At 39.0% G+C, this 20483-nt stretch overlaps 1 protein-coding gene and 1 pseudogene across 11 annotated transcripts in view; one reads left to right on the top strand and one right to left on the bottom strand.

Moving 5' to 3' along the window:
• Nucleotides 1-18914, top strand: part of KYAT3 (kynurenine aminotransferase 3) — a 55146-nt gene extending 36232 nt beyond the window's left edge. For 8 of the 11 annotated variants that reach the window (XM_070486781.1, XM_070486778.1, XM_070486774.1 and 5 more), the window contains 6 exons: nt 952-1028; nt 2206-2295; nt 6162-6348; nt 9429-9505; nt 9771-9857; nt 18695-18911. In XM_070486781.1, the coding sequence (XP_070342882.1) occupies nt 952-1028; nt 2206-2295; nt 6162-6348; nt 9429-9505; nt 9771-9857; nt 18695-18757 (581 nt within the window). In that variant the 3' untranslated portion in view covers nt 18758-18911. Of the gene's footprint in view, nt 1-951; nt 1029-2205; nt 2296-6161; nt 6349-9428; nt 9506-9770; nt 9858-18694 lie in introns of all 11 variants that reach the window. The other 3 variants (XM_070486776.1, XM_014841890.3, XM_070486782.1) reach the window with 3 other exon arrangements.
• LOC106831560 (transcription factor IIIA pseudogene) lies at nt 18903-20161 on the bottom strand (annotated as a pseudogene).
• Between the last annotated feature and the right edge of the window lie 322 nt (nt 20162-20483).

Here is a 20483-nt window from a genome sequence, read left to right as displayed (position 1 = left end):
TTTGTCTGATTTATATAGTTTTCCTTCCTTTACAAATATTGGCAGGTATTTTGTGATGGACCAAAATTATGTATGCATCCGCTTTGGGAATTTCTTTAGCTACCTTACATTTTAGCGGGCACTTAACTTGCTTATGAGCAGCTTACTTTAAGAAAACAGTAGTTTAGGGGACCAGCCCAGTGGCGCAGCGGTTAAGTTCACACGTTCCACTTCGGGCGGCCCGGGGTTCACTGGTTTACATCCTGGGTCCAGACATGGCACCACTTGGCAAGCCATGCTGTGGTAGGCGGCCCACATATAAAGTAGAGGAAGATGGGCACGGATGTTAGCTCAGGGCCAGTCTTCCTCAGCAAAAAGAGGAGGATTGGCAGCAGATGTTAGCTCAGGGCTAATCTCCCTCAAAAAAAAAAAAAATTTGCCTTTCTTACAAGGTCCGCAGTGATGCTGACATTGCTGGTGTGGGGACCACATTTTAAGAACCATTGCACTAGGAATCCTGTAGAAATGGATTCAGAAAATGGGTAGAGGTGGGCTAAACCGTAGCCAGGACCACACGCAAAACTGTGCTACAGGATAATTATATTGAACACACAGCTACTACTAACACTGATCGCTGGGTGTCACACGGAACCAGCGTGGAACACTGCCTACTGGCACCTCTGTCACTCCTGCCCCTTGAAATAATTTTGCTACTTAAAATTATTCGATCTATTTACATATTACTTTGGTGTGATATTGCAGTGTTTTGAAGCATTGTAACATTTTCAACTGTGTTTGGGTTAAAGTTACATTATCTTAAAAAAACCTATTGAAATAACTATACTGACTACACTATAACACATTTACTTTCCTTGAAGTCACGTATCTTTTTTATGTTTCTAGATTATACTGAAAGTAGATTGATTGGAAAGCAGTTATTTAACCTTTTTTTTTTTTCTTTTTCCTGTTTAGCCACTTTTCCTGGTATGTGGGAGAGAACAATAACAATAGGAAGTGCTGGAAAGACTTTCAGTGTAACTGGCTGGAAGGTAAGATGTGTAAGAATTTAATTGCTTAAAAATAGGCATGTATTTTATTTTTTGTAGAGTTTTTTGTGTTTTAAATGAATTTATATTCAGTTCACAGAAGTTTTTATACGTACTGATTTGGGCTTATTATTTACTCATTCAGCTTTCATGTTGGTCTTTATCCTTTTTGAGACCTAATTATTTCTTTAAAAATAAGAAAAATTAGGTAATCTTTCATTTTATAAGTCATCAACTAATGATACTTTTTTCTTTGAAAAGAATGGTCAGATTAGTGCATATTAATGTAAAAATAGAAAAAACAGTAATAGCTAATGTTTTGTCACTTGCCATGTGCCAGTCTCTCGGCACTTTATGCCGACTGAGTCCTTTCATTCTCTTCACCACATTATGAGGTGAGTATAATTTATTGTCCCCATTTTACAGAAAATAAAACTAAAGCACAGAGAAGTTAAGTAACTTACCTGAGGTTACACTGCTAATAAATTCCAGCCAGGGCAGGCAGTCCAGTTTCAGAGTCCATGCACGCACGTAACCCTGCACTGTGTAACACAGTAACAGTTTATCCGGTTGAGACTTGGTTAGCTTCCAACCTAACCTCTGTGGAATGTGCCTAAGAAGCAGGGATTATCGGAAATGATGCTGGCAGAACCAAATTATGGAAGAGTCCCTTAGGCCCTCATTCAGAGTTTTGTGGGATTTTTTTGGTCTTGGTTTTGGTTTTTGGTGAGGAGGATTGGCCCTGAGCTAACATCTGTGCCAGTCACCCTCTGTTTTGTATTTGGGACGACGCTGCCATAGCATGGCTTGTCAAGCGGTGCGTAGGTCCGTGCCCAGGATCCGAGCCTGTGAACCCTGGGCCACTGAAGTGGAGCATGGGAACTTAACCACTCTACCACTGGGCCAGCCCGTAGAGTTGCTTTTATTTATTTATATCTAATTCAAAAAAGCTTCATTACTGGTTTTTAGACCTCCAAGAATATGCGAAGTAGCAAATATGAGGCATGGGTAAAGATCATGATTGGAGGCACCGTTCACCTTCTGAAGGCAGAGTTTAATGTCTCCAGTTGGAAATTTTTCCACAAAAAGGACAGTGCTGAAGTTATTCTAACTACTCTCAGATTTAGTACATAAAATTAAAGTCATTTTTTGAAATCTGTTTTATCTTTTCCTTTCCCAGCTTGGCTGGTCCATTGGTCCTGATCATTTGATAAAACACTTACAGACAGTTCAGCAAAACACTGTTTATACTTGTGCAACTCCTTTGCAGGTAGGTGTGGCGGTAACTTGGGGTTGGAGCACAGTCCTCTTGGTGAAGGTGCTATTTTTATATTTCATATTTGAATTGGCTTAGTTCTTCCCTTCATGTCTTTCTTCACCAGGCCTTTCTAGTATAGTTTGGGAATTTAGGAGCAGATACATATTCATTGCTATCAAGGATGGTTCACTGGTTTTTTCATCTGTCAAGATTTAGCTTTGAACATTCATACATTGCTGGTGGGATCACAGAGTATTGTAGACTCTCTGGAGGACAGTGGTAGCACCAAGCAAAGTTACAGATGTGTGTGCCCTACGAAGCAGCAGTCCATCTTCTGGGAATTTGCCCTGTAACTGTTAACTGTACATGTAAGAAGCTCTGTAGGTACATGGCCATTCATTGCAGAAGATAAGAGATAGTTGTTATTCATCTGCAGACAATTGGTTAAATAAACCATGGTCTGTCCAAACATTTAAATATCATATGACTATATTAGTTTCCTATATCTTTGTAACAAATTACCACAAACTTAGTGGTTTAAAATGACACATTTTTGATCTTATGGTTCTGGAGTTCAGCAATCCAAAATGGGTCTTACAAGGCGAAAAGAAAGGTGTTGGCGTTGCTATTCCTTCTGGAGGCTCTAAGGAGAATCCGTTCTTTGTCTTTTCCAGCTTCCAGGGGCTGCTTGGATTCCTTGGCTCATGATCACATCGCTCTAACCTCTACTTCTGTTGACACATATCCTCCTGTGACCCTAACTCTGCTGCCACCTTCTTTCCCTTATAAAGGTCCTTGTGATTGCATTAGGCCCGTGGATAATCCAAGATAATCTCTCCCTCTCAAGATCCTTAACTTAAATCACATTTGCAAAGTTCGTTTTACCATGCAAGGTAACATCTTTACAGATTCTGGGTTTTAAGGCATGGACAGCTTTAGGGGCCATTATTCTGTCTATCACCATGGCTGTTTAAAAAGGAAAAAAAGAAAGGAAAGGAAAAGAATGAGGAAGTACTATAATAATTAATGATATGGAAAGATTTCCAGAATATATTGTAAAGTAAAAGAAGCAAGATATAGGACAGTGTATATTTATGCTATATTCTGTATAAGAAAGGGGGGAAACTGTTTGCTTATATTTTCTTAAAGAATCTCTGGAACGATCCATAAGAAACTAGTAAAAGTGGCTATTTTTAGGAATAAGGGAAATAGGTGAAATTAGTAGATAGCGATGGGATGGGTGCAAAACTTTAATGTGTATCCTTTTTTATATTGTTGCTATTTTAAAAAAATTACAAAACAGGGATCTACGTACCGTCATTCTGTGAATAATCAGAACACTGAAAAAAATGTATTTTTCTGGAAGGCAGTTAAAAGGCTAGAAGAGTGAAATATGTTGACTACAGTAAACTTACCTTTTTGCTTCCTGAAAAATACCTACTGAATGAGAAAAAGTTCTATTTTAAAATTCTTTTTCCAGTGACTCTGTAAAGTAATATCATGATAAAGGCTCATTCTGACATTTAGTTTTATTATATATTAAACTCATTTCATCCTCTCAAAATAAATCTATTCACTTATTCCACAAATATTTACTGAAGATTGGAGATACAGCAGACAAAAATTCCTGTCCTTGTGGAGCTTATAGCCTAGTAGGGGGACACAGATAATAAGCAAATAAATATTTTAATAATGCAATATGTCAGATTTTGGTAGATGCATTGGAGAAAAATAAAGTAGGGAAGAGGAAGGGTACATAGTGCTAAGTGCTAAGTGGGAGAATATACAGTGTTAAATGGAGCGATCTTTGAAAGCCTCACTGAGGAAGGTGACATTTGATCTATGAACTGAGGGAGGTTAAGCAGTCACATGGTTACCTGGAGAAGAACCCTCCAGACTGCGAGAACAACAAGTGCAAAGGTCCTGGGGTAAGCAGCCTGGCTGTCACGTTTATATCAGTGAAAAGCACAGAGGCTGTGATGGGCTCATTAAGGGAGGAAAGTAGGAGGAAATAAATCAGAGGGATAACTGGGAGCCAGATCTAATAGGGCCGTGTTTGTCACTGTAAACACTGAGTGAGGCAAGAAGCGTCTCGAGAGTTTTGAGCACAGGGGTGACATGACCCAACTTGTGTTACCAAAGGGACTCTGGCTGCTTTGTTGAGTTGAAGACTATTGAAGTGATGACAGCAGTGGACTGAACCAAGATGGGGATGGTAGAAGTGGTAGAGAGTGACTGGGTTCTGAATATATTTTGAAGGTAGAGCTGACAGTATTTGCAGATGAATCATACGTAGGAGAAAAAGAGGGTAGTCCAGTATAATTCTACAGTTAGGATTCATGTTTATGTCTCCTGGGCTTTGAATTTTCCAAGGCAGTGTCTCCTACTACAGGGAATGAATAAGTTGCTGAGAAAAAGAAAGATTCAGCTAAGAATCTGGAACATCTCTTTTTCTGAACCATCTTATTCTCCATTTCAGCTAAGTGCCTGTTTTTTTCCCATGTCCTCAGACACTCATGTTTTGAAATTGGTCCGTGCTTCCAGGAGACCCACAGATTCCTAGACTGAAGCAACAGATCCTTATTTATCCAAGATTTTTTTTAGTGCTGGGGGATTATTATTACATCTTTTTTCCTACTGAAGTCTCTTGGCATGCAGTCTTCTCTACGATCTTGCCCTTCTCTGTCTCTAGGTGTCATCTCTTGCCATGATGTCTCCTGCTACCCTTCAGCCACACCAGACTTCTCAGTTCTTCTGACAGAACAAACTATACCCTGCGTTTTTCACGTATTTGTTTTCTTTCTCATCCCTCCCACCTGCGCCTGTCAAAACACACTAATTGGAAGCTCCATAAAGACAAGGACCATATTAATCTTGTTTATCGCTGTATCCCCAACTGTATCCCCACAATGCCACATTTAACATAGGCACTCAATAGATATTTACGGAGTGAATCAATTTATCCTTTAATTCTTGATATCTCTTGATTCTGATTAATTTCCTTAAACTTGGGCCACTTTGCTCTGCCCCTCTATCACAACCATTCCAGGTTCTTGATTATTTGCTTGGATCTCCTGGTGTGCTCTGAGAACCAGTATTTCTGAGTTGTCCCAGCTCATACTTGTCTGCCAAGCTTCTGCCTTCCTGCTTGTTCAGACCTTGTTCTCTAGCTTTGCCCTGATTCGGACTTGTTTACCTGTTCCTGACCTGTTGCCTCCCCTGACGCCTGCCTGACCCTTAACAACACTGGCTTTTTTCCTTTGCTCAAGTTCTCTCCTGTCTCATCTGCCTTTCCTGAAGAACAGTAGAGCAGTAATTCCACATGCCCCAGAAACTCCTTTCTAATCCTTGTGGCACTCAGGCTGCCTTCCTGGAATAGGAACGATTAAAGCAGGGATTTGCACACGTATGGAGAATGACACAGTAGGTCAGCTTTCATTTCCACTACATCCTCCAAGGTAATGAGGAAAGCTGGTTAGTTCATCATTTCTCTGGTCATCTTTCACACTTGCATCTAGCAAGTCATTCTAAGCTTACCTCAATAGAACATAACTTAATGTCTTTTCGTTTCCAAGGAAACCATCTTTATATAATACCTCTTTTTCAAGTTGGATTTTCATGGTTCATTCTCTGTTCTTCACAGTATTTTTAATCACTTACATGTAACTGATTCCTCTATTAATCTATGGAGTTTAACATAGGTTCATGGGAATTTGTCTATAATTCCCTGAATGACTTTTTTGTCAAGACAATGTTTACTCAGACATTGTTTACTCAATTTTACTCAAAATTACTCAGTTTATTTATTATACCAATAAATCCAGCAATAAATAACATTATCATATTTCCTTTCTGCATTTTTCAATGTTAACATACAGGAAGCCTTGGCTCACGCTTTTTGGATTGACATCAAGCGCATGGATGACCCAGAGTGTTACTTTAATTCTTTGCCAAAAGAGTTAGAATTGAAAAGAGATCGGATGGTACATTTACTTGAAAGTATTGGCCTAAAACCCATAGTTCCTGATGGGGGCTACTTCATCATTGCTGATGTGTCTTTGATGGGTTTGTAAACGTTTTTATTGTTTCAAATATATGGAAACTTATGTGTGAAATTATATCAGAATTAGGGAGAAAAATTAGTGTCAAAGCCATATAAGCATTTTATCTATGGAAAAATGAATTTTCACAATGTCGATGTTTTTCTACAGTCATCTTGGCTTTTACATCCTTGACCTTAAATGTGACTGTTGTTACATGGTTATGGAGTCAGTTGTTCTGGGTGTTCTTTTAAACATAGAATTTGCTGTCATCTTGTTCTGCTGTGTAATTTAAAACACAGGTACATGAAATAATATATGGACCCTGGGTTCTTTTGAGTAAAATTTTAGTTTCCTTTTTGCTTGAGAAAAATAAGATTTCTAGAATGTTGATGCCTTCAGGGAATATTTTCCATTTTAGATTAGAAGGGGGAGGAAGCAAATATTTCAGTCACCTAGGTTCGTAGAGTATTGTAATTAGCATTAACTTGAAACCAAACTTCACGGCAGCAAAGGCAAATAGAAAAATGGAATTAGTTACATAATTCTTAGATAAAAGGAAAAAAGGAAACCTAATAGCTTTTTAGATAAGAATAATTCTTTCCTGGAACCAAATTTTCCAGATAGTAAATTCTAAAAGGAATTTATCACATTGTGACATTAATATCAAAAAGACAGTGATGCCACTTTTGCTAGGATTATTGCATTAGGCTCTTAAATACTTTCCCATTCTATCTTCAGTTGATACATCCTGCTTGCAATACTATTTTAGGTCTTAGATCTTGAAGTAGTGTGTAATAGTAGGAGCAGAAAGGGTTTTGATTAGAAAAGCTTTGGTGATGATGGGGAAAAAAGATGTCTCTTTTTATGGTCCTCCTTCACCTGTGGGGGAAAAATGTTAATGTCTGTAAGACCCTCCTACATGTGAAGACAAGCCCATTTTATTTTACTCCTTCATCTGCTCAGATTAAGTTGCATATGGCAATTCTTTCATATAGTAGAGGTTGGTCCCACCATTTGCTAAAGACAAACGCAAAAATCCCAATTCTCATTTGATGATAGCTTGAAAATAAAAATAAACCGTAAGATTCATGAACATAGTGATTACTTCCCTTTACAATTCATAGCAATGACTAACTGGTTAATATTTTTTTCAGTGTTTATGATATAGCATGTATTATGCTGAGAGTTTTACAAAGATCACATTCTCACAAAAGCCCTATTAGATTGATGCTATGTCCCCATTGATAGATGGGAAAGATGAGATAGAGAGAGAATCAAGAAATTTACTAAAGTTAATCAACTAATATGTAGTGGAACTGGGCTCTGAACCCAGAGATCTATGTCCTAACCAGTGAACTTATCTTTTTTCTCCTGCACTAAGCAACTTTCCAGACCAATGAGCTGCATTCTAGAACTAAAAAGGGGAACATCTGAATAGAAGACAAGATGACAAATAAGGAGATTATTATAGATGTTCTAGCGAGAGAATAAGATCCAAAATTATGGAGGAGATAGAGGGAATGCAACAACCAATTTTGACTTTCATAGGTTACTTAAATGTGCTAATGCTATCATAATGTGGCTCAAACTCCTACCTTCATAAAGAAATATTTTGTTTAGTTCCTTTGAGGATCTCTGACTCAAGCATTCAAAAGAAATAGATTCAGACTTTCTTCTAACTATAAAATCTTTATAATTGTGTTTATTCCCTTCTTTCCTTCTGAGCACCATGACAATAAATTCCTCTTTTCTAAGCTTTAAAAGAATAAATGAATTGTATAGCCAGTGTCAATTACAGTTAATATCCTCCTATTCTTCCTTCCACTGCTATACATAATCACCCTTTCTCTGGGTTCCCCTTGAATACACTACTATTATGTACTTGTCACATGGCATTTTCACGTAATTTACAATTAGACTCTGACTTTTTTAAGTTGTAATTTTTGTTAGAGCCAGACCTGAATTAAAACACATGCATATATATAACTTAAATAGTAATTTAACTTCCTCATCTATAAAGTGAAGATTGTTAATGACCTCTCAGTGTTGTAGGACAAATAAATGAGAGAATCATGTAACATGCTTAACAAATAGTAAGTGCTCAGTAAAGGTAGTAAATTATTAGCATTATTATATGGAAATTTTACATTCTTAAAGCACAAGGGAGAACATAAAATCATTAAGTAAGAACATTTTCAGATGAAAAAATACAGATGAAACTTTCTTCAACATCAAGGTTTTTACGGTGTTAATATGAAGAGACCCAGTAGTATTTTGTGAATAAAAGAAAGAGGATAACTGCCTCAATTTGTTTTGAGGAATAAATAGTAAAATTTCTTTGATTACACTATCACTGTCAGTTGCTTTGCAGCATTCAAAAGGATCTAAGAGTCAATAAAATAGAACAATATTAAATGTAGATTGCTGAAACTGAATGCCAGAGAAAAAATATCTTGCCCAGACCTTAAAGCAAGATTGGAGCAAGAGATAAGAATAGAAATACATATTTGAAGTTTTTCCCCAAATTAAAAAATTTTTTTAAAAAGCATAATATTTGAAAGAAAGATCTACACAGACATTCTCCTTTTATAAATAATGAATAATATTAATTTATTCATTCAACAAATATAATTTTCATTACTTGTATGCTAGACACTGACATAGGAGTTGGGAATAATGATAGCTTGCGATACAGACACTTTACCCTTGTGGAGCTTACAATCATAATGAATGACTGTTTGGAGATATAATTATTACTGGTGAATATTTTATAAATTTAGGTGTTACTTCCTAAATAATGATCACAGTCTTATATTATTTCTGAATGGAAAGGCAACACTTCTCTTTCCTTCCCCTTTCCTACTGTCTTAAGAGCTAAGAGCTGTATGCACAAGCATGATCAACCAAATGTATCTATGAGTAGTGTCTTATCAGTGAAGCTTACCTGTGAATTCCTCACTTCCCAGCACACCATGCAGTATAAGACTCCAGCAGATTCTGTGAATATCTTCTGAGAAAATCTTGAATCTTTATAGACTTAAATGAAATACATATTGCCTCAGATATAATGCATAGGTAGTCTGATTTTCACTGTTGTTTTAGATGCAGACCTCTCTGACATGGAGAACAACAATGAACCTTATGACTATAAATTTGTGAAATGGATGACTAAAAATAAGGTAATGTTTATTGGCCTTTGTGATATTGTGCTGTATTTTGTAGTTAATTTATGAAAGAAACCTGTTCACATGCTTTGAACAATGTTAACTGTAGTTTTGTTGCATGATATTCCGCTTGTGATTATTTGGAAGATTTAAAAAAAATTTTTCTTTTTGGAAACTGTATTGAATATTTAGAAGTATCTGTTTCTAATTTATATGGTCCTAGAATTAATATTTGAAGTGTAAGTAGTTTTCTTATTTTAGCTTTCTATTTATTTTTCAGAAACTGTCAGCCATCCCAGTTTCAGCATTCTGTAATTCAGAGACCAAATTACAGTTTGAGAAGTTTGTGCGATTTTGCTTCATTAAGGTAAGTTCCCTGTTCTACTGAAAAATACGTTTATAATATCCTTCCTTCTGATTTAAAAAGCACAATTTTTTTCTATTGCTAGATATGATGTGCTCATATGCAGGTTTTAAATTTTGGCTTTGCTGCCATGAAATTACCTGCCTATCAGAACAAAACTCAGCACTCTTTGAGGTGTTGAGTTTATTGGACTACAACATAATCAGTCTTCTTACCGTGTAACATTACAATATCCAGCCTGCAATCAAAAATTAATAGACATCTGAAAACCCAAGAAAATGTGACCTTTACTAAAGGAAAAAAAGCAGTCAGTGGAAAGAAACTCAAGGTGACCCAGATGTAGAATTAGCAGACAAGGACTTTAAAGCAGATACTTTACGTATATTCAAGAAATTAAAGGAAAATATAGTCATAGTGAGTGAACAGATTAAAACTAAAAGAGAGAATCAAGGGAGGAAATTCAAGAACTTAAGGTGTGATATCTGATGTGAAAAATAAATGGGGCTTAACACACAGAGGATTGAAGATGTTAGGGAAAAAAGGGTCCACTTGAATCCAGATCTGTAGAAATTATTCAATCTGAAAGACAAGAAAAAATTATTTTTGAAAAATGAATAGAGCCTCGGATCTATGAGACAATATCAAGTATAATACACATATAATTGGAGTACCAAAAAAAGAAGAATGTAGTGGAAAAAGTACCTTAAGAAATAATGGCCAAAATTTCCCCATATTTGGTGAAAAGTAACCTAGAGATCTAAAAGTTCAGTGAACTACAACAGGATATAAAGAAAACCACACCTAGACACATCATAATCAAACTACTGAAAACCAAAAGTATCAGTAAGATCTTGAAAGCAGCCAGAGAAAAACTATACGTCACATGCATAGCAGCAACTATATGAGTGTTAGCTAACTTCTTATCAGAAACAACAGAGACCAGAATACAATGAAATGACATCTTCAAAGTGCTGAAATAAAAAGGTATATCAGCCTAGAATTCTATATCCTGAAAAATATCCTTTAAAGCTGAAAGTGAAATATACATCTCTGATTAATGAGAAAATTCATCACTATCAGATCTGTACTAAAAAGAACTGAATTTATTATTGCTGGTTTTAAGATGTCATTGCTACTGAAAACAATCTTGCTGAGATCAAGGCACTCTATACCAACATACTCATCTATAAACCTAGACAGAATGGTGTAAACACTGTTTTAAACTTTTAGAGACAAACCATGGAAGACTTATCCCAAATAGAATATAGATGTTAATGACCTAACAATGTCGACATTTAGTTGACCAAAATGTAGAAGAAACAGTAAGGCTATTAATATTCTCATCTTACAGTGGATCTAGAAATAGAGGTATAGGTATATTATTTGACATAATAAACAGAACTCATAGAAGAAAAAGTAATGTAAGACTTCCAGTTTTAAAATGATAAATACAACCCTTCCCCCATTTTCTTCTTGGAAATTATTAAAAAATAACTAGGACAGTGGAAAACAAATTCCCCAGTAGATGAGGAAGAGTTGCCAAATACAGTGAAGGTAATGGTAGAAGAAATATGCCTGGAAAGGCTCCTGCTTCTGCATCTTCACATTGTCGACAGAGCCAGGAGTTAGCCTGTTCTTTACAACAATCGGAACAGTAAGTGCACTGGCAGTGGGAGCTTCTCCAGACCCATTTGTCGTCATGAAAGAGGCAGGGTAGAAACCTATGTGAGGCAGGGTCGAAAGGAGATTCTGTTTGGGCTGTAGATTTGCTCATTCACCCCTGCCATTTTTGCTAAAAGCTGTGTTGAGGCAATGTGAAGAAGTTGTATTAAATTGGAAGTAGTCGATTAAATTAGTTGGGAAGAAACAAAATCTAAAGGAACTCCCCCTCACTGAACTTTACATCAATCATATTAAACTTTACTGTGAGGCAAGGAGAATCTCTGCTCTCTTCTATTGCCGTCCTGCCTCCTCCCTTATACAGACCTGCAAATACATCTTCAAATCATAGACAAAGCCAGCAGGTAGCATACTCATTACCTAGAACAATGGGAACAGTAGATGCGCCATCAGTGGGAGCTTACAAAGAGAACTCAATCAAAAATAAGTCATAAAAAGAAATCACCTATGAATTTATAAAGAGATGCTCTGAGGAAAAAAGCTGAAAGGTACAAGGAAAAACAAGTATCAGAGAATATTCAACCAGAAAAATGTTGCCATAGAGCAAATAAAGATTAGGATATTTCAAATTCAAAACCTTTAAAATGAAATTAAAGCAGAGATTTTTAAAGTTCAGGGAAGATAGAGTAAGATAATATAAGAAGATGAAACAGCAGCTCTCAGAGCTCAGGTAAGAAATTGAAGGCACAAAATAAAGATACTGGTAATTGTAGTGACATTGGAAACTGCACAAAGAGTACTAAATACTTCGGTAAACACGTTAAGGATTGAGAAAAGTGAGCAAAGAAAAGTGGGAAGGAACAAAGAATTTAAAAATATTAAAAAGAAAAATTATAGATGCAGAATACAAATGAAATAAGTAGAGGCTGGCCCAGTGGCATAGCAGTTAAGGTGGCACGCTCCACTTTGGTGGCCTGGGGTTCACTGGATCACATCCCGGGTGCAGACCTATGCACCGCTTATCAAGCCATGCTGTGGCAGGCATCCCACATATAAAGTAGAGGAAGATGGGCACAAATGTTAGCTCAGGGACATTCTTCCTCAGCAAAAAGAGAAGGATTGGTGGCGGATGTTAGCTCAGGGCTAATCTTCCTCAAAAAGAAAAAAAGAAAGAAAGAAACGTGAAGTCGCTGAAAAACAAAAACAGAACAAATCGGAAAAACAGGAAAGAATTTTATAGCTTTGTTTTGAGAATGCTTTCCATTAAAAAACCAAGCAAACAAATCTGAAAATTGAAAGGGAATGCCTTATCACAGGAAAAATTGTCACGGAATAATTAGCACTGAGCTATACTTTGTTTACTGTTTTGGACTTTAAAGATAAAGAATGATCCTTTGGCATCTAGACAAAAAGATCCGGGCCTCCAGGGGGCAGAAGAGGATCAGTGTGAACCCAGATCCTTTGTGTCAACATTCACTGTGGGAAGATAGAGCAATACCGAGAAGTCCCCAGGGAAAGTTGGCGCACCTAACTCAACCTCTTGGAGAGGCTAGAAATAAAAGGATGGCAAAACATGCCAAGAAAATGGAAATCGAAAGAAAGGAAGTTGAATTTAGGGCAAAATAAGCCAAAAAGCAGCACTTTACATTGGTTATGGGTAGAATCCTGCGTAGCTGTCAATACATGAAAGGCTCCTCCACTTCACTCGTAAGAAGAGAAATGCAAACCTGCATTGAGATTGTATATTATCCATTAGATTGGAAATCACCAAAATAACCAAAAAGTTCTGTATGGCACTCACATAGATGAGAGTGGGAGTAGAATTTGTAAAATCTCTGTAGTGGTTAGTTTGAAAATTTCCATCCAAATGTAAATGCACATACACACCCTTTGACTCAACAATTCTACTTCTAGGATGCTTTTGTCTGTGGATTGACTTGTATTCAAGGATTTTAAGTGAATCATTGTTTGTAATGTCAAAGGATTATAAACAACCGAAGTGTTCACCGGGGAGGGCTGCTTGAATAAACTGTGGTACCTTCACATCGATAAAAGAATGAAGCAGCTCTCCAGGTAGCGATAGAGCATAAGCTTACAGCAAGGAGCAGAACAGTTGGTATGGAACGCTGTCATTTGTGTGAGAAGGAAAAGGAAGGAAGGGAGCGAGGGAGGAAGACAGTTGTTTTTTAAGGCCTGAACTGTCTCTGGAAGGATACGTGATAAAATCCCAGCGTTGCCTCAGGAGAACTGAGTGAGGAAGACTAGCAACAGATGTTAGCTCAGGGCGAATCTTCCTCACAAAAAGAAAAACTTTTGAAGTACTCTCAATATATATGGTTCAAGAACTTTTTTTCTGAAACATTTTAGAGCAAATTGTTGACTTAATTACTGATGATGCCTCTATCACCCCCAAATGCTTTGATGTGTATTCCCCGTAAATAAAAACATTCTCCTACAAAACCACAATATAACCATCAAATCGTGAGTTAACATTGCTGTATCATTCTATCTAATCCTCAGATCCAACCCAATTCAAATTTCAACTAATTGTCCCAATAATGTCCTTTTTATAATAAATAAATAAATCCAGGCCAGAGTTGTGTCAATCAATCATCAATCAGTCTAGGCCAGAATCATGCGTTGCATTTGGTTGTCATGTCTCCTTCAAGCTGGAATGGTTCCTCAGTTTTCTTTGACTTTTTTTCTTTTTTTGAGGAAGATTAGCCCTAAGCTAATATCCACCAGCAATCCTCTTTTTCCTGAGGAAGAACGTCTGTGAGCTGACATCCCTGCCCATCTTCCTCTACTTTATATGTGGGACACCTGCCACAGCATGGCTTGATAAGCAGTGCGTAGGTCCGCATCCAGGATCTGAACCGGCGAACCCTGGGCCACAAAACAGAGTGCATAAACCTAACCACTATGCCACTGGGCCGGCCCCTTTGACTTTTATGACCTTGATACTTTTGAAAATTATTGGCCAATTATTTTGAAGAAAGTCCCTCAACGTTTGTTTTTCCTCATGATTACTTTCAGGGTGTGCACCTTTGGCAGGAAACCACGCTACTGATGCTATGTTCATTTTGTTGCATTCTATCAAGAAGCACATGATTTTAGTTTTTCCTATTACTGATGATGTTAACTTTAATCACCTGATTAAGGTGGTGTCTGCCAGGCTTCTCTACTGTAAACTTCCACTTTTTCCCTTGATAAATAATCAATATTTTGTGATGAGGTACTTTGAAACTGTGAAAATATTCTGTATCTCATTAGGCAATTTATTCATTTATTTATTGATATATGTAAAGATTTATGGATTCCTGTTTTATTCAGTGGGTTATAATTTATTGTTCTTATTACTTACTTTGATGCTCAGGTTTTCCCAGATTTGACCATGAGGAGCCCCTTTAGGCTGGCCTTTGTTTCCTTTGACATGTTCCATCATCTTGAGCATTTCCTTACTTACTGGCATAGCAAGGTGCACCAGGTTCTTCTTGTCATTATCTACCCCGATCATGAGTCACTTTTACTGGAGAATGGTATTTACAAACCAAGATCTGGGCATTAGGAGTGCTCATTGCTATTGGGGTATTGGTGCTCCCAAGCCCTCCCAGTGGACAGAGATAGGGAATATATGAAAGTATATACATACCTACACACGCATCTATACATAAATACACATATTTACACATGCATTTATTTCTATGTCTGTCTAACTATATTAAAACCACCACAGGGTTTATTCTAGCTTTCTCCCTTTCATATTTGTAACACCCTTCTTTGACAGTGAAAACCCTGGCTGTCATCATGTAATCATTTCTTTAATCAGTACCTTGGTATGTGACCAGTCTCATGTCAATGCCACTGCCCCTCCATCCACCACCCCGACGGGCACCCTTTACCCTACTCAGGCTTTGATACTTTGTACCAGGCTGCTGCTGCCATCACCCTCCTGCTGCAGAGCTGCCCTCCTCTAACTCTCCAACATCACACACCAAGCCACCACTGTCACCCACTGGATAGAAGCCCTGACCTGTCATGGGCTCTGACACCCCATGCCAGTCTGCCTTGGCAGATGCCTGCCTCACCCCATCCAGGCTCCAACACCCTGCCATACAGATGGCTTGCTTACCCTGCGTGGACTTTGATATGCTGTTCCTGGTAAGCACCACCACTGCCATCATCTCCACCTCATGCCACGCACATTGGAAACCCTCCTCACTCCACTCTGACTCTGACGTCCTGTACCGGGCTGCCAAGGCTTCCCCTGCCCCCGGACGTGGGCACCTACGTCACTCAGCTGCGCCCAATGGCTTTTGGACTAAATAATTCTGTAGAGAAGGAAGAGAAAGGAAAAGGAGAAATAGAGAAAGTAGAAGAGGAAGAACAGGAGGCTTGATTTTCACTATTTACCCATCAATTTAATTGTATACCATATGCAGGTATTACCTATTCAAAAAATAAATTAATTTTATCAGTAATTGTAACTATGCCACTTTGATGGGAGGGAACAGAGTAGTGTGAATGAACTAATTTTTCCTTATTCAGAGCAGAGAATGGTGAATATTGTCTAAAGTTGATAAGTAAGGAAATAGAAACATATGCATTATTTAGATATTAGTGGTAAGCGCTAGAACTAAAACTAGAAATTGCCATGAAAGTTTGTCTTGGGGGATGGCGGGCGTAACAGGAAGGCTGAAGAGGGGAGGAGCGGACAATTATTTTTCAGTATAAGTTCTGCTGCACTTTGACTTGTTTCTGCAGTTACGGTAGTCCTCCTTTTCCACAGATTCACTTGCCATGGTTTCAGTTACCCACTATCACCCTTGGCCCAAAGAATATTAAATGAAAAATTCCTGAAATAAACAATTTATAAGTTTTAAGTTTTGTGCCTTTCTGAGCAGTGTGATGAAATCTCTCCATCCCTCCCAGGGCCTGAATCATCCCTTTGTCCAGCAGATCCACGCTGTATATGCTACCCGCCAGATAGTCGCTCAGTAGCTGTCTTGGTTATCAGATTAACTGGTGGTATTGCGATGCTTGTGTTTAAGTAACACTTATTTTACTTAATAATGGCCCCAAAGCCAACTTTATTATTAGTTGTTGTTAATCTCTCACTACGCCTAATTTATAAATTAAACTTTATCATAGGTATGCATGTATAGGAAAAAGCATGTTATGTATAGGATTCGATACTATCTACAGTTGCAGGCATCCACTGGGGGTCTTGGAATGTATCCCCTGAGATAAGGCAAGACTACTGCATATATTACTGTGATTGTTTTCCTTTTGGGAGTCTCCCTTTGCATTCTTACTTTGAAAAATTCTCTTCACTTGAGATCAGATCTTCACTTAAATCTTCATTTAGTTATTACGTTCTATTTTTTCTACTCTCCTCAAATCTATCTTCATTAAAGGGAACAAATTATTAGAGTACTATCCAAAACTTAATGAATGATGGCTGTAATTTGCTCAACTTGCCTATTTTCAATTAAGCAAATGCCAGTTAACAGTACCATTCACCACAGTTGTGTCAGAAAGAATCATCTCCATATCTACAAACATTATTTTAGCAGAAGACAGGCTTTGCAGATTTCAGTGATTTTACTGAACTAGTATTTTCAGTAAACTTTTTCTGAGCAGCAAGGTATAGGGATTCTTTCAGAAATCTTGGAATTGTATATCAACGTGGGCCGTAGACATAATAAATGTCATACAATTTGTCAAATGAAAAAGATTTCCCCAGTACAAATTCCTTTCCTAAAGACATTCAAACACCCTGGCACGAGATTGAGTCTCAGTCCTACAATCTCACGAGATTATAGCTGGCCTGCTTGAGGGTGTCAGGTCATGTGCAAAAGGGGGTGAGGTGAGAGGCAAGAAAGCAAAGTAAATCACTTTTGATTTATATTGAAGGAGAACTTTAAAGGGATCCACTGCCTAGAGACCTTTCTACATGTGCGCCTCTCGTCTGAAAGCTTTCACAGATAGCAGTGACCACAGCAGCTGTGAACCATTAAAAACATTAGGGGCTGGCCCCGTGGCCGAGTGGTTAAGTTCGCGCGCTCCGCTGCAGGCGGCCCAGTGTTTCGTTAGTTCGAATCCTGGGCGCGGACATGACACTGCTCATCAGACCACGCTGAGGCAGCATCCCACATGCCACAACTGGAAGAACCCACAACGAAGAATACACAACTATGTACCGGGGGTCTTTGGGGAGAAAAAGGAAAAAATAAAATCTTTAAAAAAAAAAAAAACAACATGGAGTTTATTCCTCCCTTCTCGCTACACCTGGCATCCTCTATGTGTTGCAAGATAAGGGAGGGGTTTTCTTTTGTTGTCTAGAAGCCTCTTTGAAGGAAGTCAGTGATTTTGCACACTCATACCCAAATGGATGAAAATAATAAATATCAATCCCGTCAGCACATCCTTCAGGCTGTCTGCCACATTAGTGTCATTCATGAGTGTGGGTCATCTTTGGCACTGGGGACCGCCTGGGCTGCCACAAGTGGTTATGAATAATGAGAGCATCCACACTGATGGACATGGTTTTTGCTGGGATCAGGTTAAACCGTTTTCAGTCTGAGCTGTAAACTCAGACTGAAACTGTAAACTGTGTTTATACAGTTTGTCAGTCATTTTCTTGGTGATGCTCTTTGGCCCCATGCTGGTTAATCTGTACGTTTCTTCAGTGTCAGGAGAGGAGCAGTAAAGAACAGTGATTGGCCTCACACTTCCTAGCTCCTCTAATACTGAATTCTTGTGAAATTCATTCACTTTTCCAGCCAGATGGCAATGGGATATAGCATTATAAATAATTGGATTGATTGATTTGCCTCTGGACTCCTTAAAGCACTTGGGACCTGTGTCCTAGACCCCTGAGGTGAGGGAAGATGCTGCAGACACCATTTCCCAGTCTCTGTCCATGCCCCTGCTGGGGTTCCCACTTAATGTAGGCAAGGCTCCAGTGACTTGAGTCGCTGGGAAGATGTGCCCCTTGAATGAGTGCTCTTGGGCTCTGTCATCACTGCGGAGGCCAAGGACAGGCTGGGGCCTGACCCAGCCCGGCTCAGGTTATCAAGGGTCGAGGAGCACTTGGTTCCTAAATCACTGCACCACTCTTCCCGAGAGACTGAGTTTGTTGTATTTTTGATATTTAAATTTTACTTCGTCTTGAATTTATTTTGAAATGTAACAATGATTATTTCATTTATTTACAGAAAGACAGTACACTGGATGCTGCTGAAGAAATCTTCAAGGCATGGAGTAGACAGAAGTCTTGATATGTGCAGACTGTGTTGTTTTCTCTTAGATGACCTATTAGTATGGAATTGTTATTTAGTGCTGCCACCTGCTGGATAGTGAAGAATAAATGTTTCTTTTTTTTTTTTTAGATGTTCTGAATCAGTAATTTTAATAAAGAAAAATGTGCTGCTAAGAAAAAAACTGAGCTGGCTGATGTGTAGTCCTTTTAAACAAAGCAAGCTGCTCTCTGGGTGAGGGCAAGCACTGCAGTGGTCAGGGGCGCCCGGTCTGGAGGGCAGCGCAGTGACTCTCCGTTTGTTGGCAGAGATACGCCTTGTTCTTGTTTCTTTTTAGGAGGGATATATCCACTGACACGAGAGGCCAAACTCCGCTTTTCACGAGTAGGTTTTACTTTGAGCTTCGTTTTCTTGTCAGGGTCATGCGCGACGGCGTGCCTAGTGAGACTTTGCTTCATTGCAAACGTCTTGCCACAGCCAGCATGTTCACATGTAAACGGGCACCTTTCCTCATGAAAAGAGAGAATATGGCTCTGGAGATTAGACACGGTTGTGTAGGTTCTATCACAGCCTTCTCTTGGGCATCGACACACATCCCACTCCGGGGCATCAGTTTTCTTATGTTGCTTCAGATAATCTTTGCGTTTAAATGTGTTCTGGCATACTTCACATCTTATCTCCTCTTGATGGGCTTCTCTCACATGTTTCAGAAGCTCTGTCCATGTTTTTGCCACGAAGGAACATTCTTTTTGACATATATAACCCTCGAGGACCTTCCCGTGCCGTTTCAGCCCACTGGGAGAAGCAAAGTGCTTTCCACATCCTTCATGGGTACACTTAAACAGTGGTGCGTTGGTGTGCTGGCACTGATGGATGTTCAGCTGCTGCTGTTTCCTAAAGGTCTTCTCACAACCTTCAAAACTGCATACATACTGCTTCTGCGGATTTTCATGTTTGCGTTCAAAATGTTTCCTCAAGTTTGACTTTGTGTTGAATTTTTGATCACAGCCACTAGCTGCACAAACAAATGGCTTTTCTCCAGTGTGAATCAGGACGTGGCGGCTCAGACCGCAGTCCCTGACAAAGGCTTTGCCACACCCTTCACGGTCACAGACAAATGGTCTCTCCCCCGTGTGCTTGCACAGGTGCGCTTTGAGCTTCCAGGCCTTGTTGTAACTGGCGCTGCAGTCGGGGAAGGAGCAGATGAATCTCCTGGGGAGGGCGGGGGCCGCCGCCGCGGGGCTCTCGCCGGCCCGCGGTGAACGCGTAGACGATGGTCGGGGATGACACCGCCTCGACAACCGAGGCCGACGACCGAGGCCGGCGGCTCCAGGGTGCTGGGGGCCGGGTGCGCAGCCACGTGCGCCAAACGGCTGCGCGCGGCGGATGCCCGGCCCGGCGCCAACCCCTCCAGGCGGACCGCATGCCAGAATAAATGTTTCTGAACAACTGAAATTTAAAGAAATATTTCCATTACTTTCCCAAAGAATTAACCCCAGTCCTAACAATATTCAGGAGATCTTGTGTTTGTTTGTTTCAGTTGAAATGTATTAAAACACCTGTCACTGTTACTTTATGACAGGTAATGTAGCATTTGTGGATAAGAACTGTGAGATGCTTCTTGATAGTTAACTTCTCTGTGCTTTAGTTTCCTCATCATAAAAAGGAGATAAAAAATAGCACCTACTTTATGTGAAATTTGTGAGTTGTGGTTTGTGAAGGTGAAGTGGACTGATGTGTGTAAAGC

This window comes from Equus asinus, chromosome 16 (assembly GCF_041296235.1).
Source record: "Equus asinus isolate D_3611 breed Donkey chromosome 16, EquAss-T2T_v2, whole genome shotgun sequence".
NCBI classification, from domain to species: Eukaryota; Metazoa; Chordata; class Mammalia; order Perissodactyla; family Equidae; genus Equus; species Equus asinus.
The sequence above is the reverse complement of the archived record's forward strand: the minus strand, read 5'-3'. Positions and strand labels throughout refer to the sequence as shown.